A 22,594-nucleotide genomic window follows, 5' to 3' on the forward strand; every position below is an offset into this window, starting at 1 on the left:
CAGCGCCCACATTGCCCATGCCTTAAAACTCGCCTGGATGGTTTCTGGTTGTAGATGGAGATGCCTGAGTAGGGTCGATGGTGACTAGCCTGGTAATGTCCTGAGGCAGCACATAGAGCAAGCTGAAAAGCACTGGATGGTTTTGTTTAATTAAATCTGCAGCTCTTGCCACACATTAAAGTGTTTGGAGGAGCTGTAACCTGCATAACTAATGGTTGTTAGTATGGTCCTGCAAACATCAGCACCAAAATGCATTAATGTAACACCAGATGCTTATGAATAAGCCACTTAGTTTTCAAATATTGCATCAGTACTGAAACAGCAGTCCTTTAAAACATTCTAATAGACAACCCTCAACAGGCACCGGGGACAGAGTAAGTTAGAACATTGGTCAGGGCACTGGATTGAAAGTGGCTCCATTTAGTGAATCAGATAGCTAAGCATGGCCCACATTTACAAATGATAGCTGTTTTAAACTTGCAAAGATAGGCTGCACAGGTGTTTTGCAAGGTATGGGAAACTTAATTCATTGTATTTTCTGCATGCAATTTGTGTGGTAATTAGTCATAAACAACCAACACCGGCCAGCAGACATTAAAAACAGACCCACAAACAGTCCTCCAAAAAACATAAACACCCCACAAACTAAACTCTCAGATCAGCATTTTAGGCTCTGCCAGACTGCCCTAAAGGTCAGTGTGACTCTGCTGTGCCTAGTGTGCCTCTGCTGTGCCTATTGCTTATATATATGCATGTATGTTTATATCTATGTAGAGGTGCTTATTAAAACACAAAGCTCACTGGGGTGAGTGCTGAACACTAAGGCAAGTGTCAAAGGGTATATTTGGGAAAATTTTCCCAAAGAGGAAAAGGGGAATTCGGTACCTAAGTTGTGGTATTGTGAGATCAGCACCATCACCCTATTATTTTATTTGTAAGATTGCAGTGCCCCTTAAATGTTTCTACTAGGGATAGCCCTTCTGAAACTCCATACATATTATGCAGTGGGAACAGTAACAATGCAGGGGGGGTGACTCTCAGAAAAATGAAAGCAAGTGACCTGAGTTCTTGTTGTACAACTAATCAGATCACCCATAGAGGAAACTGTTCAATACCAAAGATTATCACTGTTCACTGAAGAAAGAACCCCCACCACCCCCACAATCGAAAACAAACCTTCCCTTCAATGCTACTGGCTAAATCATAAATTCCTTATGTTAGTTTGTCTGTATAAACTGTCATTAATAAAGTGCTGACTGTATAAGTATGTCCTATCAACTACAGGAAGGTAGATTTTCGTATCTCAGTTGCTAAAGTTTTAGTGCTATATAAGTTCACATAACATAGGATAACTTACTTGTATGTCTCTCGTCTCTCTTTCAGCTCATTTTCCCTCTGCTTTAAGAGGAGAGAGTTGTGAACTTCTGCAGAGGCAAGGGTAGCTGCTCAAAAAGGTAAAAAGAAGAGTGATGTTCAGAGAAGTCTTTCATTGAAGAAATGAAAAATATCAAAGGAAAACAATAACATGCACACGAGTTATAATGCGATGCCTATCAAATGCAAGAAAGAAGATCTGATTAAGGTGATGTTAACCTGCCGCAGGTAGAGACAAATAGGACTACACATTGAAGTTACGGTACATTTCCTTTCCATAAAGTGTTCATGCTTAGCTTGTTTACTAGCTTTCTGCCATCTTCCTTGGGAAGAAAAACCACAAAGGATACATTTTACTCTAAAAATGTGTTCCTCCTTGACCCTCCAAATCTCCATGCAACCACCCCTTCCAGACTCTTTCTTATCCATACAAGGACAACAAATTAGTCAGTGGTACCAATCTACAAATCCTCATAAACAAAAAGTATTCCAGTACTTCAAATAGACCGTAACATGGCGTTGACAAGAGTTCTGATCCTAGCACATGGGACTAATGCAATATCAACTTTGCAAGATTCTTTGAACACTGTTGTCAAGCTACAAATTCAGGTAGTTTAAATGATTTATTAACTCCAACAAATGATGAAACATCAAGCTCTCCCTGAACGTTCTTCCCTGGCTTCCAGATGAATTTTGGTTCAAATCCAAGGTTATCTTGAGTCCATGAATCCATGTGGGGCACAGACTCAGAATACTTGCAGAAACTGTCCATACACTGTTTTTCAGTCACAAATCCAATCATCATCCACCCTCCGGATTTACCAATGACTATTGAAAAGGATGAAACATGGTGACAGGTCTACAGCAGTGCAGTGATGCCGATTATGGAGCACCATCAACCCAGTGACCAAGGCATTTGCTTTTACTAGTTCCAAAGTGGAATATTTAATGAGTTGTAAACCCAGACAGGCGTTCAACATTCCCAGGTAACCCACGAGAACAGAACACCCTTCATTCGACAACTTTAAGGATTTCCCAAGACACTTCTCCCAAACGTTTTGCCCTTGCATTCCCTTTTGATCAGGTAGTCATTTACTCCCTTTCACAGATTGTTTTGAAAAGGTGATTCCAATTAAATGTTTGGTCTGAAAAGACAGGATTAATTTTTCAGTGCATTTGAATGACTAACAAGTTCACCTGTTCTTCACAGGAAAGTCTGTCACAAGCAACTGCAGAAAGACAAGAATTTGTGGTGCTAAAGAAGTTTGACCGCTGCAGCCAATCTCAAGTAGTCGTTAAGTGCTTGAAGATTTTCCCTGCTACAACAATCAAACCAAAACTCTTGAAATATATTGTACATGTTTTACATGCATCAAATTCAGCCTTTTCCTTCAGGGCATAGAGGCTTCTTTAAGAATAATCAAATATGGAAACCATTTACAAAGTCTCCAGAGATAGTGCAGGGCATGATTTTTTATGGTCTTGGTGTAGGACATGATCTAAGTTTAGGGGTTTTCTTTTGAGTTAAATTAGTTTCTTGATATTTAGGAAATCAATACAAATGAATGCAAAGTGATGGGCTTGAAATGCTATATAGAACAAAACGAGAAGAATACAACAATTCATTTATAACCAATGTCCAATAAGTCCTTACTTGTACACTGGTAGCACCCTAGCAAGCCATCTAGTATCCTTTCTGGAGTAACTGGACCCCACTATCAATTCATGGGGGAGTTGTAACAAATATCTCAAAATCTATGCACTAGCATTCATATGCAAGTGATGGCTTACAAGTGATATTGTAGAAGATTGATGTCATGAGTGATGCAATTTGAGATGTCATCAGTGATGTCACTGCACAGCAGGGCATTCCTGGGGCACGAGTTATAGTTAACTCAGCTAACTAAAACAGATGAATTTCTCTAGTTTTGTGCGAGGGAAATGTCATCCTTCCTATAACGCCCCTGTAACTTTTGTTTTTTTCAATGAATTTTGAAGGTTTTTTAAATGCTAGTTCTTAACTATAACATCTCTGACACCTGTGTTTTTTTCAGTGAATTTCTAATGTTTTTTTAAATGCTAATTTCTACCTATAACGTCCCTGAAACCTGTGTTTTGTTCATTGAATTTCTAAGGTTTTTAAGTGCTAATTTTTAACTATAATGTACCTGAAATCTGTGGGGGGGTTTTCAGCGAATTTCTTTTGTTTATTTAATGCTAATTTCTAACTATGCCTACATAGGTAGGAGGTATGCAGAAAGAAGAAGAAAGGCGCAGAAAGAAGCAAGAGAAGTGAAGAAAGAGGCAAGAGAGGCGCAGAAAGAGGAATACAGATCACAGACAGAAGCAAGTGAAATGCAGAAAGAGGCAAGAAAAGTGCAGAAAGAGGAAGAAAGGTGCAGAAAGAAGCAAGAACCAAAGATATTGTCAAAAGAAAAAATGGTTTTCCTATGGAAACTAGGTCCGCCAGTAGGTTATATGTATATATATATATATATTCCAGAAAAAACAAAGGTTGCCCCTTTGAAAGAGCCCCAAACAAGGTAAGTTCAGCTCATATATCTTTAATGGAGGCTGCGGCATGAAAGTTGGAAACATCTTGCAGCACTGCAGTCAGTAAAGTATGGCATATTTGAGAGCCTGAGGTTACATTTGGTGCTCAGAATCTTTCTTTTTGTGACCAAAGTCCTCCTAAGCATAGCTAAACTCAAGGTTTGGAGTGGGGAAGGTGATAGAGGGTGGGATGTCAGGAGAACTTGGGTGATGGCAGCAGAGAGTGAGACTAGCAGGATCCAGGAATTTGCTGCCACAAAGGGCTGTTGAAGTTGTCCATACTAAAACAAAATCATTGGGAGCATTGAACTTGGAAGGTTTTATTTCTAAACAAATCCTTTTAAAAGTTCAACCTTGCAAAGCGTGCAAGGTTTTCTCTTGCATTGCTTGAGCTGTTGACAGAGCCTTGTAAAGAGTTGAACTTTGGGAATTTTATAACTAATCTAATCAGAAGTGCTGAAATTTGATTCTTTTAGAGCCCATAACATAGCACCATCGTACTCTGACAATACCTCTATAAAACAGAGATGGCATCAATTCACTTTATCTGTATATTTATAGACGATTTTTGTGCCTATATAATGTAACTACATATATTTATGTTGTGATGGCTGTGCCAAAAACATATTAGCACACAAGATAATGTAGAAATTCCAAAAATGAAAACATTAAGTTGTGAGTAACACATCAGGTTTGTGTATTGGCTATTATGTTCTAATTTACGCAGGAAGAGCACCTGTCCCTTCAGGGAGCTCCACAGTGAGATATCCCTCGATCCAACGGTAGCAGGGGAAGTGGTAGATCTTTCCTGCGGGAGATTCCACAGTGACTTGGTTGCAGAACCAGCTATCCTCAGGGAAGAAGGAAAAGGGCTCTTTGTGAAGGCGGATGAGTTGGATATCCCCCAAGTCCTTTTTTTCCCGGATGTGGTAGACGTCGGTCTGAAAATCAAGAAAACCAGCAGCATTATTTTACTGGACAATTTTCTATTTAGATATACATGCCACCAGGACATTTACATATCAGCAAGAATGACATTGCTCAAATTCCTCTATCTGACTAATTTTATGTTACAATAGGTAGAAAAAGAAGCAATTGGTTTGCTAATTAATTTAAATCTTCCCGAAGACAAACAATTGTAAAACATTTTCACAATTACAATGACATCATCTCAAATAACAAGTGTTGTTAGATTACGCACCCATGCAAGAAATTCCACTTACATTTCATAACTTGATTCCCAAGACATTGTTTTGCAGTCTTGTTTGCTACGTTTATGTAAGGAATTGAAATTCTATTTGCCCCAGTAGTCCTAAGGGGTACAGTGTCCAAACGTATGATGCAACAGGATCCAGGAAAAGCTTGATAGCAGGGATTTTCCCAAGAGAGAAAGTAAAGTTATATGAAGTGTCAGGTTGTTAACCCAATAACCTCTAAAATGGAAAAGGTTTGATTTTGTAGAAAATCTGGTCAAACTCCGAACTCTTTCCAAAAATGGTGACACTGGACAGTTTGTAGCAGACCAGTTAACAATCCAGAGCCATACTGTGAAGGATTTTATTTCACACATAACCATTGTCAAGATTTTGGTCAATTTAGGATAAAAAGCACAGTTAATGGTGAGTATAGCAAAGGGCAACACACTTTCAGAAAGGGACAGTTTTAGAATTCTTCTGATCAAGGCAAACACCTCATGGCATTTCTATGGAGATACCTCCACTGGTAGGTTAGCTAAATTTGTTTAGCCCTTACTTGGGAGTAAGAAGGGAGTGTCAAACACGTCACAAGGTCCATTTCTTTCGACCCATTGTTTTTAGCTCAAATTCATCAGGTTTTTGATGGAACCTTTAAAAAAATTGGTACATTCACAGCAAAAAAATATCTAAACCTCACAGTCATCTGTGAAAACATGCCATGCACATAATCACATTTAATGTTTCTATTTTTTGGTATAACGACTAAACTCGTTCTTTGGACCAATTAGCTCTTTACACTTCTATGTGGAGCATTAACTGAAATTCTATTATATGCAAAAAGACAAAAATTATGCATTCAGATGATTTTTGAAGATTTCCAATTTTAATCAAATCATGCTGCATTGCCATGTATTCAATCAAGGACATTTACATGATCAAGACCGACATTTAAGGAAACAAGCCAGAAATTAATACACTTGAGAAAAACTGAGCTTTAGAAATTGGGTTTCGGGATGACAGAGTGCACAAGCATGAACCGCAATCCTCGCCAGGGTAAGTCATATACATAATACAATCCTAGCCATGGTAAGTCATATACACATCAGAACCTGTGCTCACCCTCTGGCAGCTTGGCACAGAGCAGTTAGGCTAATCTAAAGAGGCAATGTGTGAGGTTTATTTGCAACACACACACACAGTATGAATGAATGAATGAATGAATGAATGAATGAATGAATGAATGAAAAAGCTTTATTCGATTTTAAGTACATAAAATCATAAAAGCAGATACACTTCACAGCAACATGGTTAAAAAACATTCATATATTAACAAATAGTTAAGCTTTTCCTTTTCTTTAAAATACTCTTTAAAAAACCTAGCATGACAGCCACACAGGTTGCATCATTTAGAGATAATAAAAACAGTAGGGCTGGGCGACATTGCCTCCAAGTACCAAACGTTTTTAAAAGTGGTTTGATCCATCTAGACCTCTCCAACATATAACATTTACAAAAACAGATAACATGCAGAGTAGATTGGGTAGACAAATTGTCACACGGGCATTTACAGAGATTTCTACCCCAATCATTTACTTTAGGGAATGAGGTTATGCGAAAAAAGACATCGAACCTGAAACGTGTTAAAAGATACCGGTCAAAGCCCTCCAGGCACCAAATCAGATGAGGCTGGATAGTATAGGTAGCTAGGGTGAGTTGATGCTGAATGACAAGATTTTTGTTCATTTCCACACCTAGTCTCAGGGATTCAACATGGTACCAACACAACTGCTTCAGGTCTTTTCTAGTAATGTTGAACAGTGAGTCTGGCTGGTGGTAGGACTAAATCCCTTGTAAATTTCAACATATACTTCAGCCATGGAATCTTACTGGCTTTGTCCAACCCCATACAATCCGCCATAATGTCTCTATTAAACAACAGATCAGGGTTAGTCCAGATTCGATGCCAAAGCAAAAGAGGTTGCATGCTAATTAAATCACTCACATATCTGATGCCCAACTCTGCATGACAATTAAAAACAGGAGAACTTGCGGGATAGCCAGGATAAATCTTAAAAAAGCGTTCTCTACCTTTTGTATAGTATTCCAATTGCCAATTCCCCAGATACCCGCTCTATAAATTGCTGTGCTAATGCATTTGGCGTTATAAATTTTCAACAAAATTTCTGGGGGTCTTTTTCCCATCTTTCTGGAGAATGACATAAGTGCAGCAGTGGCTCTCTTGAATAACATCGTCCTATTTCTGATAGCTGGCCCCCAGGACCCGGTTTCTTCAAGTACTATACCCAGGTAAGAGAAAGATTTAGTAGAAGCGATTTTTTCCTTCCCAACAAATAATTGACACTCTTTATTCCTGGGTCTTCCACACGTCATTACAAAAGTTTTGGATACATTAAGTTTGAGGCCCCTGCTATCCATAAACTTCAAGTATGCGTTCAGGGCCGCTTGTAAACCAATTTGAGTCCGTGACATAATGACGGCGTCGTCTGCGTACAGGAGGGACACAATGGGTTGGTTCTTAACTTGCGGGGAGTCACGTACTTCAGCCACTAGTTCCTTTTCTAGGTCGTTGGTATACAAGTTAAAAAGAAAAGGGGCGAGTACGCACCCTTGCCTCACACCCCGCATGACATGGAAGGGCTTGGTGCATTCGCCCTTAGTGCCAAACCTCACTTTGGCCCTAGCGCTAGCATATAGTTGTCTTATGAAGGATATTAGTACTTCGTCCACCTTCATGTCTCTCAGAATCTGCCACAGACGATCATGAATGACACAGTCAAGTGCAGCGCTTAAATCAACAAACACTGCGTAGAGTTTGCCATCCTTTACATGTGTGTATTTTCCCAGGAGTAATGTAAAATTTAACACTTGTTCTGTTGTGCCCCGTCCCTCCCTAAACCCATATTGCACAGGTGATAGGATATTAATCTCTTCCGCCCATTGTTGCAAACGGTTCAAAACTACCCTCCCTGTAATTTTCATAAAAGAATCCAGGAGGGATATGGGACGATAACAGGAGGGATTCTCCCTGTCCCCTTTCTTAAATATGGGGATGATTATTGATTCTGCCCAGGTATCTATAAAGCCCAGTTCACAGCTAGCATCAAGCACACGCTTAAGAAGCGGAGACCATAGGTCGATCTGATGTTTAAAAAGATCTATGGGGATGCCATCAGCACCCGGGGCCTTATTTCCCTTACTCTGGTCAATGGCGTTTTGGATTTCGGTTAGTGTCACCTCTAGGGCAATTGGCAGAAAACCAGCCTCCCCAGGTCCCTTTATCTTACTCCCGCTGTCTACCAATTTATGGACACCACCCGGGTTGTAGACTTCGGCAAAGAAATCTATCCATGCATCTTCTGCTATTGCCACTTCCAGACTGGCCTTATCTCACAAAATAAAAAATGGGGCCTTAACAGCTGCCCAGAAAGCAGAACCATCCCTGCTTAAGGAGGCCTCATAGAGGTTTGCCCAGGCTTCATTCTTTATATTTCGTTTACGTAATTTTCTCGCCAGATTATAACTACGCCTGCACTGAGTAATTTCCCCCTGACTTCTTGGCTTTTTACTCAACGCCCTCTTTAATTGAGTGTGGGTTTGGGTGCATGTCGAGTCAAACCACCCGTTACTAAGCGGTTTCCGTTCTCGAGTGGGACGGGAAAGAATCATTTTAATTATCCTAGTGATCTCTAAAAAAGAGTCCTTCACCTCCAGGTTTAAGGCCTCGTCCTGTAAGCATCTATTGATAGGTAATAATGCTTGCTTTATTATATTCCCATTGGTGATCTCGGGATTAGTCTGGGACCATCTAAGAGCGTACCCATTTTGTCTGCTTAAGGTACAATTACTAGTCCAGACCAGTTTTTCAATCAAATTGCAATCCTTATATACAGGGAACTGAATGCCAAAGCCAAGTGGGAGATGGTCACTAACCCCAATTATATATGTTGAGAAATCTGTTATCCAACTTGAGTGGGAGTTAGAAATGGTGATAAAATCTATCAGAGTATTATGACCTCTTCCAACATAAGTGGGACTAAACTCTACCGGGGGCCTACACAGCATATTAACAAAACCCATATCAAATGAGGCCATCAAATCGTTAAAAGAGTCTCCCCCGTTATGATGGTCGAAATGGGGTTGAATCTCTGATTTATATGCTTCCTGGTCACCGCATCCACTCTGATAGTGCTTACAAAGGTGCTGATTAAATTCACCTCCCCATATCAAAATGGAATCCCTTGTTCTCTTATCCACCATCGCACTGATTTCCCTGTTTAGGGTATTTACCATATCAGTTTCCATCCCCTTTTCCACATTATTATACATGTTGATAATTATTAACTCGACCTTGGGTGTTACCTGCATTGCAATGATTTGGTAATTGCTGGACGAGGCCTCTACTCTCAGAGATAATACCTCCATCAAATTTGATACGTAGACAGTCAAACCGCCTTTGGGCCTCCCATGTCTGGAAGAGCTTGCTGGTACATGAAATGTTTTGAACCCATTCATATGGATTGCTTCAAGAGACCATGTCTCCTTTAGGCAAAGTATGTCTATTCCCTTGATAAAATCATGCCAAAGGTGATTGTTCATCTTTGAACGGAGACCTGCTATATTCCAGAAGGTAACCCTCGTCCCTTTCCCTGGGAGTACCCCTATAGGATCTTCTAAACAGTTAACCAATGGGCAATCAACCTCACTATCTGCCATCGTCCCATTCCCTGGAAGTACCCCTATAGGATTTTCTAAACAATTAACCAATGGGCAATCAACCTCACTATCTGCCACTATGTGTTTAGTCTCATTCATTAAAGATATTACTGCAGGTTCTAAAAAGGGTATATCCTCAAGGGGACCACACCCACTAGGCGTCCCCGTTCCTTCCGCCAGAACTTTCATACCCAGTCTAGATACACCCCTAGCATCCTGGGTTCGTCGTCAGTCGACACCCTCAAGTCCGCTCAAAACTGAGTAGCGATTGACTCCTTAGAGACTAGGCACTTGCCCACCGGGTCCTCTGTATGGCTGAATTGGGAAGAATCTTGTCGGATATTCCCAACCCTGCCTGATGGATCTAGATACAGTTCTATTATACCCCTGATTACTTTTTCTGCCTGAGTTAGAGCAGTTTAGCTCCCTATAAAAATAATGAAAGAGGGAGAATCTCAATGCCCTTCTTTTGGGCCCTTACATTAAACATGGACTCGCTGATAATGCGTCGTACTGAATCGGGTCTATTAAAGTTCAGAACAATAAAATCCCCTCCTTTGTTCTTTGCACTTCTCCCTATCCATGACACTCTACGAGCCAAGATGATATCATGCCAGATACTGTTGCCCTCTGAGGTATTTTTTGTGATCCAATGGACCGCCTTATATTTTAATTGCCCCAAATTTTCCCTTGTGTCCTTATTCAGAACAGGGACATTCGCAAGAACTAGTACCAGGGGAGCTGAGTCTGGTGGCAGGTTGATCACTGGTAAGAATACCTGTTCTTCCTTTCTTATTTCAGCTATTTCCCCCCGTGTTCCTTTCTGTTTCAGATGGCAATGGAATAGATGGAATGTCACATGGGAGTTTACTTGCTGATGATGTTGGTGGTATTGATGTTTGGGCACAATTTCTATTACAACTTATGCGGTCCTTATTAATGGTGCTGACTGCGGGGGCTTTAGGAGCTGGATCTGCGCTAGGCTTTTTACTCCTAGCATTAGTGGTCTTTGGTGGTTCTAATGTATCAAGCCTGCGTGTATTGTCATTGCCTAGTTTGCTCAGGGCATTGAGCTTCCCGTCTATAATTTTCAGCCTTTCAATCATTGGTAGAATGAAGGAGCGCAATAAATGCGTCATGTTAGGAAGAGATATCACTAATTCCACCTCCTTTTCCGGTGTGACAGCAGGAATTTTCTTCTGAGGGGTATGGGCATTAGAAGCTATCGGGACTTTGCTAGATTTTTTAACTCTTTTATTTTTATCACCTGTCTTCCTAGGATACATTACCCCAGACAATCCAGAAATCCTGGAAACCTTAGGTTTTCTGCCCCCATGCCCCCCGTCCCTCTCTTCCTTTTACCATTTAAATTCTGGCAGGGGGATAGTTTATCTTGGGTAGATTGAAAATCCGTTGGCTGCAGGCTTTTCCTGGGTTCTATAGGATAAAAACACTCTGAGGAAGCGCTACTGCAAGAGGACACATTCATGGTTGAGACAGCATCTTCCCCTAAGAGGTAGTCATATTGTAAATCAAGTTTTTCAAGGTCAATGGGGCTGCAGGTAAGTAGAGTATTAGGTTGTAGATTAGCCGGCGAAACAGCATTTAACAGGACCCCCTTGGAGGAGCGTTTGGCGCTCAAAAGTTCCATCGACAGACGCTTCTCAGTCAAAACAATCTCCCTGTTCACTACTTCGGCAGCTCGTGTAAAAAAGTCATCAAGGGTCCCAGTAGTTCTTCCCCCTACAGGAGCAGGAGTTAGGCAGCGCTTCCCTTCCATACCATCCATGGCTTGAGAATATAACACAAATCAACAGATCCAAGGCAAATAGTTCAAACGAATACGCTTACCCAAGAAGATGGGGGTGTTTAGAGGGCTGGCCCAGCCCAGCCTCGTCCAGCCCTGGACGGCCGTAGACGGCCCGCCTTTTTGTGGTAAATAAATAATTAAATACCGGTTCTATTTTTGACAATAAACAATAAACGGTTAGCTCAATAAATAAGAGTCAAGATACGAGGTAGCTAGAGTTGACAGGCTTTAATTAAGCATAAAAGACTGGAACAGGACAGCCTGCATGGGAATGGGATGGCAGGGCCCGGCAGCTGCCGGGGCAGGATCTGGGAATGGCTAGCAAACTTTAATAACAGTGCACAATATTTATAGTTAAACAATTGCATTACAGTTAATACAGTAGGCGTAGCAGTGGGCGGAGTCCGTAGCAGTCGCGAAAGATAAGGCAGAAAGTAGGTGTAACAAGAGGCGTGTACATAGACATGTGATGTAAATGTAACAGAATATGTCATAAATGGGGCGGAAACATGGAGGGGGCTACCTAAGGAGCCGGGACCTCTGACCTAGTGGTGCGCGCAAGCTGGCAATGACGTGTTACTAGGAAGAACTGGGGGCTATGACTTCTGCGCTAGAAGAAGAGACTAAAGTCTGGAGAGTCAGAGCGACATGTACCTAAACACTATCTAGTATCTGATGTTTAGAGAACATGTTGATAGAATCCAAATGTTATCAGGGTAAAGGCTAACAGACTCTAAGACTGAGGCATGCATTATTCTACATGTAGTGCGTGCTGAGGAATATTAAATGACCATTAATACAGTATTTCTCTTACATGGAGACGTAAAGGCTAGACCATGACGGAAACTATTGATGCGATTCAGTAGCTTAGGAATGCAGAGAAGGAGGGCTGGACTGATAACTAGAATCATAACATACTTTTGGCAGACTGGCAGAGCCAGGCCGAGCCGAGCACTGTGAGGCAGGAAGTAAGCTAAGGGTCAGGGATACAGGTGGGGGCTGTATCGCTCCTCGGAGAGGGTTCAGGAAACAGGAGCTGAATCTGAGTCCGGGCCCTTTTGAGGCCTAGAAACGGGGACAATTCAATGAATTAACGTGCACACTGTAAAATGTGGCAACGTAGGATTACATAGGCCTGATATTCGTTATATTTACGAAAACTGGAAACTGGCATACTAGAGATGGACACAACTGTAATTGCGTCTTTAATCGATCAGAGGGGAATACATGCATATCGATCATGCACATATATCATAACATGGGGAACACGTAGGCACATATAACATGGCAAAATTTACTTTTCCACATTCCCTCCTTGTGCCCTACGTTTCCATCAGGAAACATCTATATTCATGATACCATCTATCATTTCATATAGCATCATTTGCTCGTCTCGAATTGTCTTGGAACGGGACTTAGGACTAGGAATACAAGAGGTAGCACACATGCCGCAAATCGCAGGGCCACATTGTATACAGAGGCAGCAACTGAATATGATCATTACTGCAATACCTAGAAATGACAATACTTTCCATCCCCAGGCAGATAGGATATCCCAGAGCCAACCGGACCATGTCCAGGTGCTTGGATTCTGGTGTAACTGATGGGCAATTTTATGAAGTCTGGTTATAGCTGAATAAACAGACGGCGCGTTATTAGGAATGAAAATGCAGCAACTAGATCCGATGACTCTACATGCTCCTCCTCTATCGGCCAGTATGACGTCAAGAACGAGACGATTTTGGAGCACGACAAATCTCATAGCAGATTGCTCTTTGGTTAAGTTACCTAGAGCAGAAGTAGTCTCATTCACTACTGCTTCAAGGGTTCTGGTTAGTCTACGTATTAACTTACTATTCTGGATTGGTCCTATAAAGAAGAAGAAACCTTTATTGAAATCTTGATATTGTTCTAGAGTAGTTTCAGTTTGATCGACAATTGGGGACTCGATCTCCCTTTTATGTCTGACGTGTACTAGATGCGTGTTTCTGTGATAATCAGATGGGGCTAGGAAAACTGGTGGCAGTAGGAAGGCAATGTAACATGTTCCATCCCAATCGAGGGGCAGACGAACATATGCGGTCTGACCACAGACAAAATAAGAATGACGTGATGCTTTGAAAATAGATTTCCCACTGTCACTATACTTGATAATAGTAGTACAATCACTATGTCCTACATGTGCGGAACCATTATTTCGGACACATAATTCGCCTTTGACTGGTAGTACTGAAATAGCAGGTAAGTCTGGAGTAGTATCAGACTGAACATTCAGGACCATAAAATTCGAAGAATAATTACCTAAATTATAAACTTCATTTTCTAGATCTAACCCTGTTCTATGGGTGAGACCTTGCTTGTCTGGAAAACATGTACTATTCAGAAGGGACATATCATTCGAGGACGACGTTAACATGGACCATGCTCCACACGAACCATTATGTGAAAACGGATAAGGAAAGAGTGGCAGAACTCCCTTCGGTGTCTGGAAAGGGGGGAGTCGACCACACACCCAACAATTAGTGGCATTGCTGGTCTGGTGTGAATAGTGTAACATTCTGATGAATGTGTTATTGCGCATAGCAAGACGATAGGATAGCTCGTGAGGAGGCAGATCACTAAATGTGTGCTCTACTGTAGCATTAGAAAACTTATTTACATGAGAAATTGGAAAACATAAATGCAATGCATAACTTGTGCAGGTAACCATCAAACTCAAGAGTAACAAAAAACTTAGAACAATAATACATTTGATAGAGTTTTGACTAACTCTCTCACTATGGGGGTCTATCTCATACATGTCAGAAACCTGTCTAACCGTTTCACCCGAGGGGGACTTAGACAATTAAACTGGCTGACTTATTTTACTAGACCGGAGTTTACTTTTATACTCCTGCTGCGGAGTTTCCTCTAACAGGAGAGGCTTGGAATCAAAGTTTGTAGCGGGACAGTCCTTGAGAATAGGGCAGTCTTTAGGATTTTGGCAGTCCTTAAAAATGGAACAGTCCAATGTTTTTATACGACATCCATGGAATTTCTTGACGTGTGACAGGTGCACCCAGCCCTTGCGGCCTTCCAGCTTCACGGCCGTGCGGGTGGTCAGAAGAACAAGTTGAGGTTGTTTCCAGCGGGGCTCCAGCGGACTTGAACGATCAAAGTTCCTCACAAGTACAAAACATCCTGGAACGATTTCATGCGGTTTCACCTCGGTATTGTCTGGAAATGCGGTGGCAACCTGTGAACGACAAGAGTGGAGGGCAGACATCAAGGAAGCTAGGTAATCTGTCAGCATATTACTGGAAACATCTGTAATACTTCAGGGTCTAGGTGTACCCCACATGTTCGGGGGCGGCCGAATACGACCTCATAAGGAGACAGACCTGATCTGGAATGTGCGACCATGCGCATATAAAATAGGGCGACTGGCAGAGCTACTAGCCAGTCTACACCTTTCTCTTCACAGACTTTGGCAATGCGGATTTTTAGGGTCTGATTATGTCTCTCTACGAGACCGGCTGCTTCAGGATGGCGCACACAATGGAACTTCCACTGGTATCCTAACAGAAGGGACACATGCTTCATTAACTCAGATGAGAATGGCTGGCCGTTGTCTGAATACACGACCCTAGGGAGTCCATAACGAGGGAAAAATTCACGAACCAACTGCTTGGCAGTGGTCGCTGCTGTGTAATCTGGAACTGGATATGCTTCTGTCCACCTGGACAAAGCGCATACAACTACGAGGACATACTTGAAACCTCGACATCGCTCCATCTGAATATAATCCATCTGGAGGACTTCAAAAGGGTGGTCAGGAGGCTGGAATCCCCCTTGTTCCACCCGGACACTTTTACCTGGATTGAACTGGCAACATATCATACAGGTACGGACTTTCTGCTTGGCTGCAGCTCGTAAGTGCTTGTTGGACCAAATGTTCTGGATACTGTCTAACATGGCTATTTCTCCTAAATGTGCAGGACTATGTGCGGTATTAATAATGACTTGAACCATAGAGTCGGGGAGAAACCATGTGGCTTTTCCCTTCGTCAACCATCCCTGATCTGTCTGGACCCCTCCTTGTTCGGACCATTTCTTGATTTCTTCAGGAGTAGCATGTAACTGGATATCTATGACATCTTGAGTGGGGTCCTTAACTGTCATACATGTAGTCGGATCTGGAGTGTGTGTCTGTGTCATGTTAACTGGAATGTCTGGTGTCTGAGCTGTAAGCTTGGCTGTTTGATCTGCTAGATTATTACCTTGGGAAATGACGTCAGTAACTTTCGTATGTGCCTTGCACTTCATGATAGCGATCGCTGTCGGTAAATGTATTGCATCTAACAGAGCTTGAATGAGGAGACCATGCTGAATCTTGGTTCCATGAGAAGTCATGAAACCTCTCTCCTGCCAGAGCACTCCAAAGTCGTGTACAACTCCGAATGCATAACGTGAATCTGTGTAAATATTAACTTTCAGGTTCTTAGCACGTATGCAGGCTTGGGTCAGAGCGACTAGCTCTGCTGCTTGAGCGGACAGAGTGTCAATACGGTGTGTCTCTAGAACTTCAGTGTCAGTAGTCACTGCATACGCGGCTACTAGCTCTCCTGTACTTGTTCTCATACATGAACCATCCACATAAAGTGTCAGGTCGGGATCTGGTAGTGGAATATCTGTCAGGTCTTGTCTTGGCTTTGTCATAGTGTTAACTACTTCCACACAGTCATGTGTGACAGGATCTGAAGAAACTGACGGTAACAGTGTAGCAGGATTTAGAACGTTGCAGCGTCTGATTTCTATGTGTGGCTGGAACAGTGTCAATTCATAACCTGTTAAACGTGCAATTGTCAAGTGCTGAGTCTGTGTTCGGTTTAAAAGAACTTCCACGGAGTGTGGAACTTGTACTGTCAGGGAGTGTCCTAATACTATGGAATCACTTTGTCTGATAGCTAGTGCTGTGGCTGCAACTGACTTGAGGCACGCAGGCAGAGCCTGGGCTACTGGATCTAGTGTGCTCGAAAAATAAGCACAAGGCTTGTATTGTCCTGCTTGATCTTGTGTGAGAACAGATAATGCAGTACCATTACGTTCTGTGACAAAAAGTGTAAAAGGCTTACTGTAGTTCGGTGTAGCTAGAACAGGTGCTTGGCATAAGGCTTTCTTTAATTCATTAAAACTAAGTGTATGTTCAGATGTCCAAGGGAGGACAGTCGATACGGCTGCCTCCTGTGTCGTTAACTGTATCAGTGGCTTGGCTAGGAATGCATACTGAGGAATCCATTGTCTGCAGTAAGAAGTAAGGCCGATAAAAGCACGTACCTCCTTCTGTGTCTTGGGCTGTGGAAGACTCGCTATTAACTGGATACGGTCTGGTGTCAACTGCCTACCCCACTTGGACAGTAAGTGGCCTAAGTAGATCACTTGCTGGACACAGAACTGGAGCTTCGAAGGGGACACCTTGTGCCCCATCTCGGCCAGAAAATACAGAACTGTAAGTGACGCACACTCGCAGTCACGTTCAGAACGGGCTGTGATCAGTAGATCATCGACATACTGGAGCAGGGCAGTGTCAGCTGGCATGTGAATATTGTCTAGTTGTCTTTTAAGTGCTTGACTGTAAATACTAGGACTTTCTGTGAAACCTTGAGGAGCTCGTGTGAATTTATAGCTCCTTCCATTTAGACAAAAACCGAAAAGGTACTGGCTGTCTGGATGAATGGGGACACTGAAAAATGCATTCTTGAGGTCTATTACAGTAAAAAATACAGCTTCAGAATCAATAGCTGTCAATAGGGATGAAATATCTGGGACTACTGGGTACTGGGGAATGATACATTTATTAAGTTCTCGAAGGTCAATCACTAATCGATATACTGGAGGTGCATTTGGATCAGTACGTTTCATGACTGGAATGATAGGAGAATTACATACATTGGAGTCAGATTCTACAACCACTCCTTGAACAATGAGCTCGTCAATAATTTTGGATAAGGCTGCTACAGCCTCAGGTGGCAATTTGTACTGTCTGATTCGTGGCAAGACTATACCTTGCTTGAGAGTCACACGATGGGGTGTGATTTGCATACAACCAACATCAGTTGGACCTTGCGCCCATAGATGCTGGGGGACATTCAGTAATCTTGGATCAAAATCACGTAATACATAGTGACCCTTAAAGTCACGTAAAAACAAACGTATTCCTTCTGGGGAGCAGCAAATTACTGCACCTAATTCTTTTAATGTCTTGATGCCTAACAAATTTTCTGGACATGACTTTGTAAGTAACAAATCAGTAGTTCGGGACAATGGACCAACTTCTAGAGTAATTGGCTTTGAAATCTCGTTTACAATAGGCTTTCCTGAAAATCCAAGGGAAACATTTCTAGAGCCTGAGAGCGGAGCCCCTGGAACCTCGTCATGACTGATAGTAGTCCTACTTGCCCCTGTATCAATCAGAAACTTTCTGTCTTTCCCCAATACTTGACTATGTACATAGGGACCCTCTTGATCTACAGGTATCTCGATGAGAGGCAAGCCTACCTCCCTTTCTAGGCTGTTTCATGAATATGCTTGATACTCTGGATACTCTGACTGAGCATACTGGTACATCTGCTGTGTAACATGCTGTGTTGCAGCGATAGGCTGCGGTGCTGGAACTGTCTGTTGTGCATTCTGTGGCTGGGAAGTCTGTGAAACTTGTTCTTGTCTAGGCGGACGTGGTCTTTCTTTAGTCTTACCAGTAGCTATGTTGTGTTTCAGAACTGCACACTCGTTTATAAAATGACCTGGCTGTTTACAATAATTGCAGGTCCCTTTAACAGGAGCTGCAGGATGACTGGCTTGACTCGGACCCCTCTTCTGACTGTCTTGTGGAACAGATTGTGCAACTAATACTTTCATTTTCGTGTCTTTCATACGTTTCCTTTCGTGTTCTTGCTCTTCCCTGATTCTATTCTGGTGATACTGGAGCATCTGGAGCATTTGTGACGGGGTATTAGCTTGCCAGGTACTTTCGACTTTCAAAACTCGATTTTTAACTTGTGGACTTGAATTCTCGACTAGTTTAGTAACAAAAAGATGAGGGTATGACTCACTACTCGTCTTCAAACCACTGTTAATACTAAAACATTTCTCGAATCTAGAATAAAAATCACTAGTATCTTCGTCTGATTTCTGTTTACAGGCTGAGATTGCATCCCAGTCTTCCTTTTTCGTGGCTAGTAATCTTGGCAAAACTTGTATTAACAGTTCAGGTAATTCTTTACATTTGTCTCCTAGACCGGTACCTGGTACACGTGTATTTTCTTCAGCTTCTAGAACTGCCCAATCTATCTTTTTCTCTCCCACCTCCCATTCTTTTTCCTTGAGTTTTTCATATATGCCCGCAGGCAACAGGACTTTTAACATTTTAATGATATCTGGATACGTGTATTCTCCCATACGGAGCATGTCTTTTAATACACGGTGGAACCCTGCTGGATCTTTGTCATGACAGGGAATTAACTTTTTCATCTCTAAGAGTTGCTTCTTCGTAATCGGGGTGTAAACAAATACTCGTTGCATTTCACCACCCTGTGTCCTAACTGGGTGTACTTCTCGTAATGGATGCTGTCTGTCTATGTAAAACGGTTTACTTTCTGGGGGTGAGACGTGAACAAAATGTGGGTTCAGAAACGTTCTATATTTGTGGCGCTGTTCTAGAATGATACTAATTAAATCAGTACCTAAACCTTTCCATTTATACTGGAGTAACTCGTTCAGAACATCATGTAACGGACCTGGATCAGAATGTTGTCCCTCATACAGTGTAATGAGGTGCTGGATCATATACATACCCACCAGTCGCTGTTCGGCTGGGGGCAGTTTCAGAAACATTTGTGCCACTATTTCATCTGGAAAAGTGGTAGAATCAGTAATCCATCGGACTGCTGATCGGGCTAGTTCTTGTTCATTCATGGTACTGAGTTCACTATAACCTATTCGTGATTTCAGAATTTTATCTGTAGTCTGGAATACTTGTTCTAGAGAACACTGTTCTGGTACTAGAGGAGGAAAAACTTTCTTGTGTTCTAGGCGTGAATGTCGGTCGGGAAGTCTAGTTCTACCTACATACGCTATTCTGGTGGGATTCTCGTCGTCTACCTCTTCAGTAGAAGAGTTGTCTTCTTTCTCACTTACTTGTGCTGCTTTGCGTTGCTCGTGTAACCTTATTATTTCTTTACGAATTTTCTTGTACATACTCTCTATACTACTGAGTGTCTTGTGTCTACCCTCGGCTATATTATCACTCCACCTTGTCAGAACTTTCATTTCGGTCGGATCTTTAGTCAGACAATCTTGTTCCCTTATTAAACAATTGATTAGAAATTTTAATAGCATGAGCTGGGTCTCAGCTTTCCTTAGAGACATGATTTCGCCAATACTTTCTGGATCGTCTCCTGTACGGATGAAACGATATATTCTGTCTAGATCTTCTTTCATATTCGGTAGGGTGTCCAAATACTCGGTCACCCGCCTTACACGCAATGAATATATAACCATATTATCATCGCCTGGGACTGGTTCATAACGGCATTCGGTAAGAGCTCGCCTGATTTCTGCAACAGACTGATATTTGGGCGTACGCTGTAACGCACGTTCATGTAACTCGACTAATGTTACACGTTTGTGTGGCGGCGGGGTACCAGGAGGACCTCCCCCTGCGGCCCCTAAACTGGAATCGTCGACGGATACTCTTCGTGCTGGCAGAGTGACCGATGTAGCGGGTACTCGTACTGTAGGCTGGACCGGGGGTACCGTAACAGGTGCTGTAACAGGTGCCCCGGTGACTGGAGGAGCAGGAATTACATTATTTACAGGAGCTGGCGGAACAGGATTTGCATATTCTGGGACTGTGTCGTCCAAATAGGACGAGAGAAAAATATCAGCTGCGGTCGGTTTGTGACGTAGCTTAATCGGAACTAATGGCGGCGGAAAATTACATGGTGCTTCCGGGGTTGCTTTTGGCAAGCCCTCGGCAAGAAGAGGATACATACCCTTAATGAGGGCATTTCTCTGTCTGTCTGACTGTTCGGCTTTAACTCGTTCACCTATTTCGATTAATTCCCTTTCTTGGGCTCTTTCTGAGGATTCTCTACTTAATTCTGACTTTCTGATTTCTTTTTCGGTTCTTTTATGAGATTCTTTGCGCCATAACTCGATGGCATCTTTCTGTGACTGTCTGGCTTTCTTTTTCCATAATGCTTCTTCTACTCGCATGATGCACTCGGTATCCCATGTGCCTGATACAGGCCATCTATATTTCTCTTCTAATTCCTTGGTGTACTCTACCCATAAATCTAGATATAATATGGCACTTATGCCATGTTTATGATACATAAAATGACCTGGACTGTCCCTAGGCGGGACAGGAACTGCTTCCTCGAGCAGACCTTTTCTAGTTTTCAACTGACGTAACTTAGAGAACAGAGGCATGACTAGGCTAGAGTCCGGACACAGTACAATACACGATAAACACAATAATTACTTGAAAAACAACTCATTCATACCACGATATTGAAAACACATGGAATAACATTTAGAATAACAGTTCGGACAAGATACTACCTGAAATACTGAGAACAGAACACATGAATTTCTCGAGAACAGAACTTACTAGAACAGACTAGATGCACTGCTGAAACAGTACGAAACTTACCGGTCCCATAAAGAGACACGTCAGGACCCGCATCCACCTAAGTGGACACTTCGTGTTGGATCTGCGTACCCAAACCCACGGACCAGAGACAATTCAATTGACCCTGTCTAGATACTACCCCAGCAACGGTACTCACCGGGCAGCAAGAACGGAAGGCCTCGGACTGGACTGGACTGCTACGACGACGGACGGACGAACTTCGGACTTCAGTTACAGGTGGGCCTCCGGATACCTCGGACCTTGGACTCTCGGCTTGGGCTCTGGTCGGGACTCGCCGCGTTCCTCCACCGCCTCGTCTGGATGCTGGACCGCAACCTCCGTCTCCTCCGTGGACCTAAGGGATACTTAAAGCAGAAATATCTGCCGGTGCGCAGGATGGTTCCGTCACGGCTGCAGAGGGTCAGGGGGCTTGCGTGGCTTCTCCGGCGCGTGGGGAAAGGGCAAGTCCCTATTCGGGCGCCATTATGTGGTAAATAAATAATTAAATACCGGTTCTATTTTTGACAATAAACAATAAACGGTTAGCTCAATAAATAAGAGTCAAGGTACGAGGTAGCTAGAGTTGACAGGCTTTAATTAAGCATAAAGGACTGGAACAGGACAGCCTGCATGGGAATGGGATGGCAGGGCCCGGCAGCTGCCGGGGCAGGATCTGGGAATGGCTAGCAAACTTTAATAACAGTGCACAATATTTATAGTTAAACAATTGCATTACAGTTAATACAGTAGGCGTAGCAGTGGGCGGAGTCCGTAGCAGTCGCGAAAGATAAGGCAGAAAGTAGGTGTAACAAGAGGCGTGTACATAGACATGTGATGTAAATGTAACAGAACAGAAGCGCGGAGGTACCCCTTCGGGAGTGATTCCAGCGCTATATAAGCACATAATTAATTAATTAATTAATTAATATGTCATAAATGGGGCGGAAACATGGAGGGGGCTACCTAAGGAGCCGGGACCTCTGACCTAGTGGTGCGCGCAAGCTGGCAATGACGTGTTACTAGGAAGAACTGGGGGCTATGACTTCTGCGCTAGAAGAAGAGACTAAAGTCTGGAGAGTCAGAGCGACATGTACCTAAACACTATCTAGTATCTGATGTTTAGAGAACATGTTGATAGAATCCAAATGTTATCAGGGTAAAGGCTAACAGACTCTAAGACTGAGGCATGCATTATTCTACATGTAGTGCGTGCTGAGGAATATTAAATGACCATTAATACAGTATTTCTCTTAC

General features: G+C 42.5%; 1 protein-coding gene across 1 annotated transcript in view; it reads right to left on the reverse strand.

The window, feature by feature from the left end:
- The window catches only part of LOC144797976 (polyunsaturated fatty acid lipoxygenase ALOX15B-like), a 193,081-nt gene that overhangs the window by 164,744 nt on the left and 5,743 nt on the right, over positions 1 to 22,594 (reverse strand). The window contains exons 2-3 of the mRNA XM_078668780.1: positions 4,664 to 4,868; positions 1,358 to 1,442 (exon numbers count right to left, since the gene is read on the reverse strand). Coding sequence (XP_078524906.1) covers positions 1,358 to 1,442; positions 4,664 to 4,868 — 290 coding nt within the window. The remainder of the gene's footprint in view (positions 1 to 1,357; positions 1,443 to 4,663; positions 4,869 to 22,594) is intronic.

The sequence above is a fragment of the Lissotriton helveticus genome, chromosome 12, assembly GCF_964261635.1.
Source record: "Lissotriton helveticus chromosome 12, aLisHel1.1, whole genome shotgun sequence".
Taxonomy (NCBI): Eukaryota; Metazoa; Chordata; class Amphibia; order Caudata; family Salamandridae; genus Lissotriton; species Lissotriton helveticus.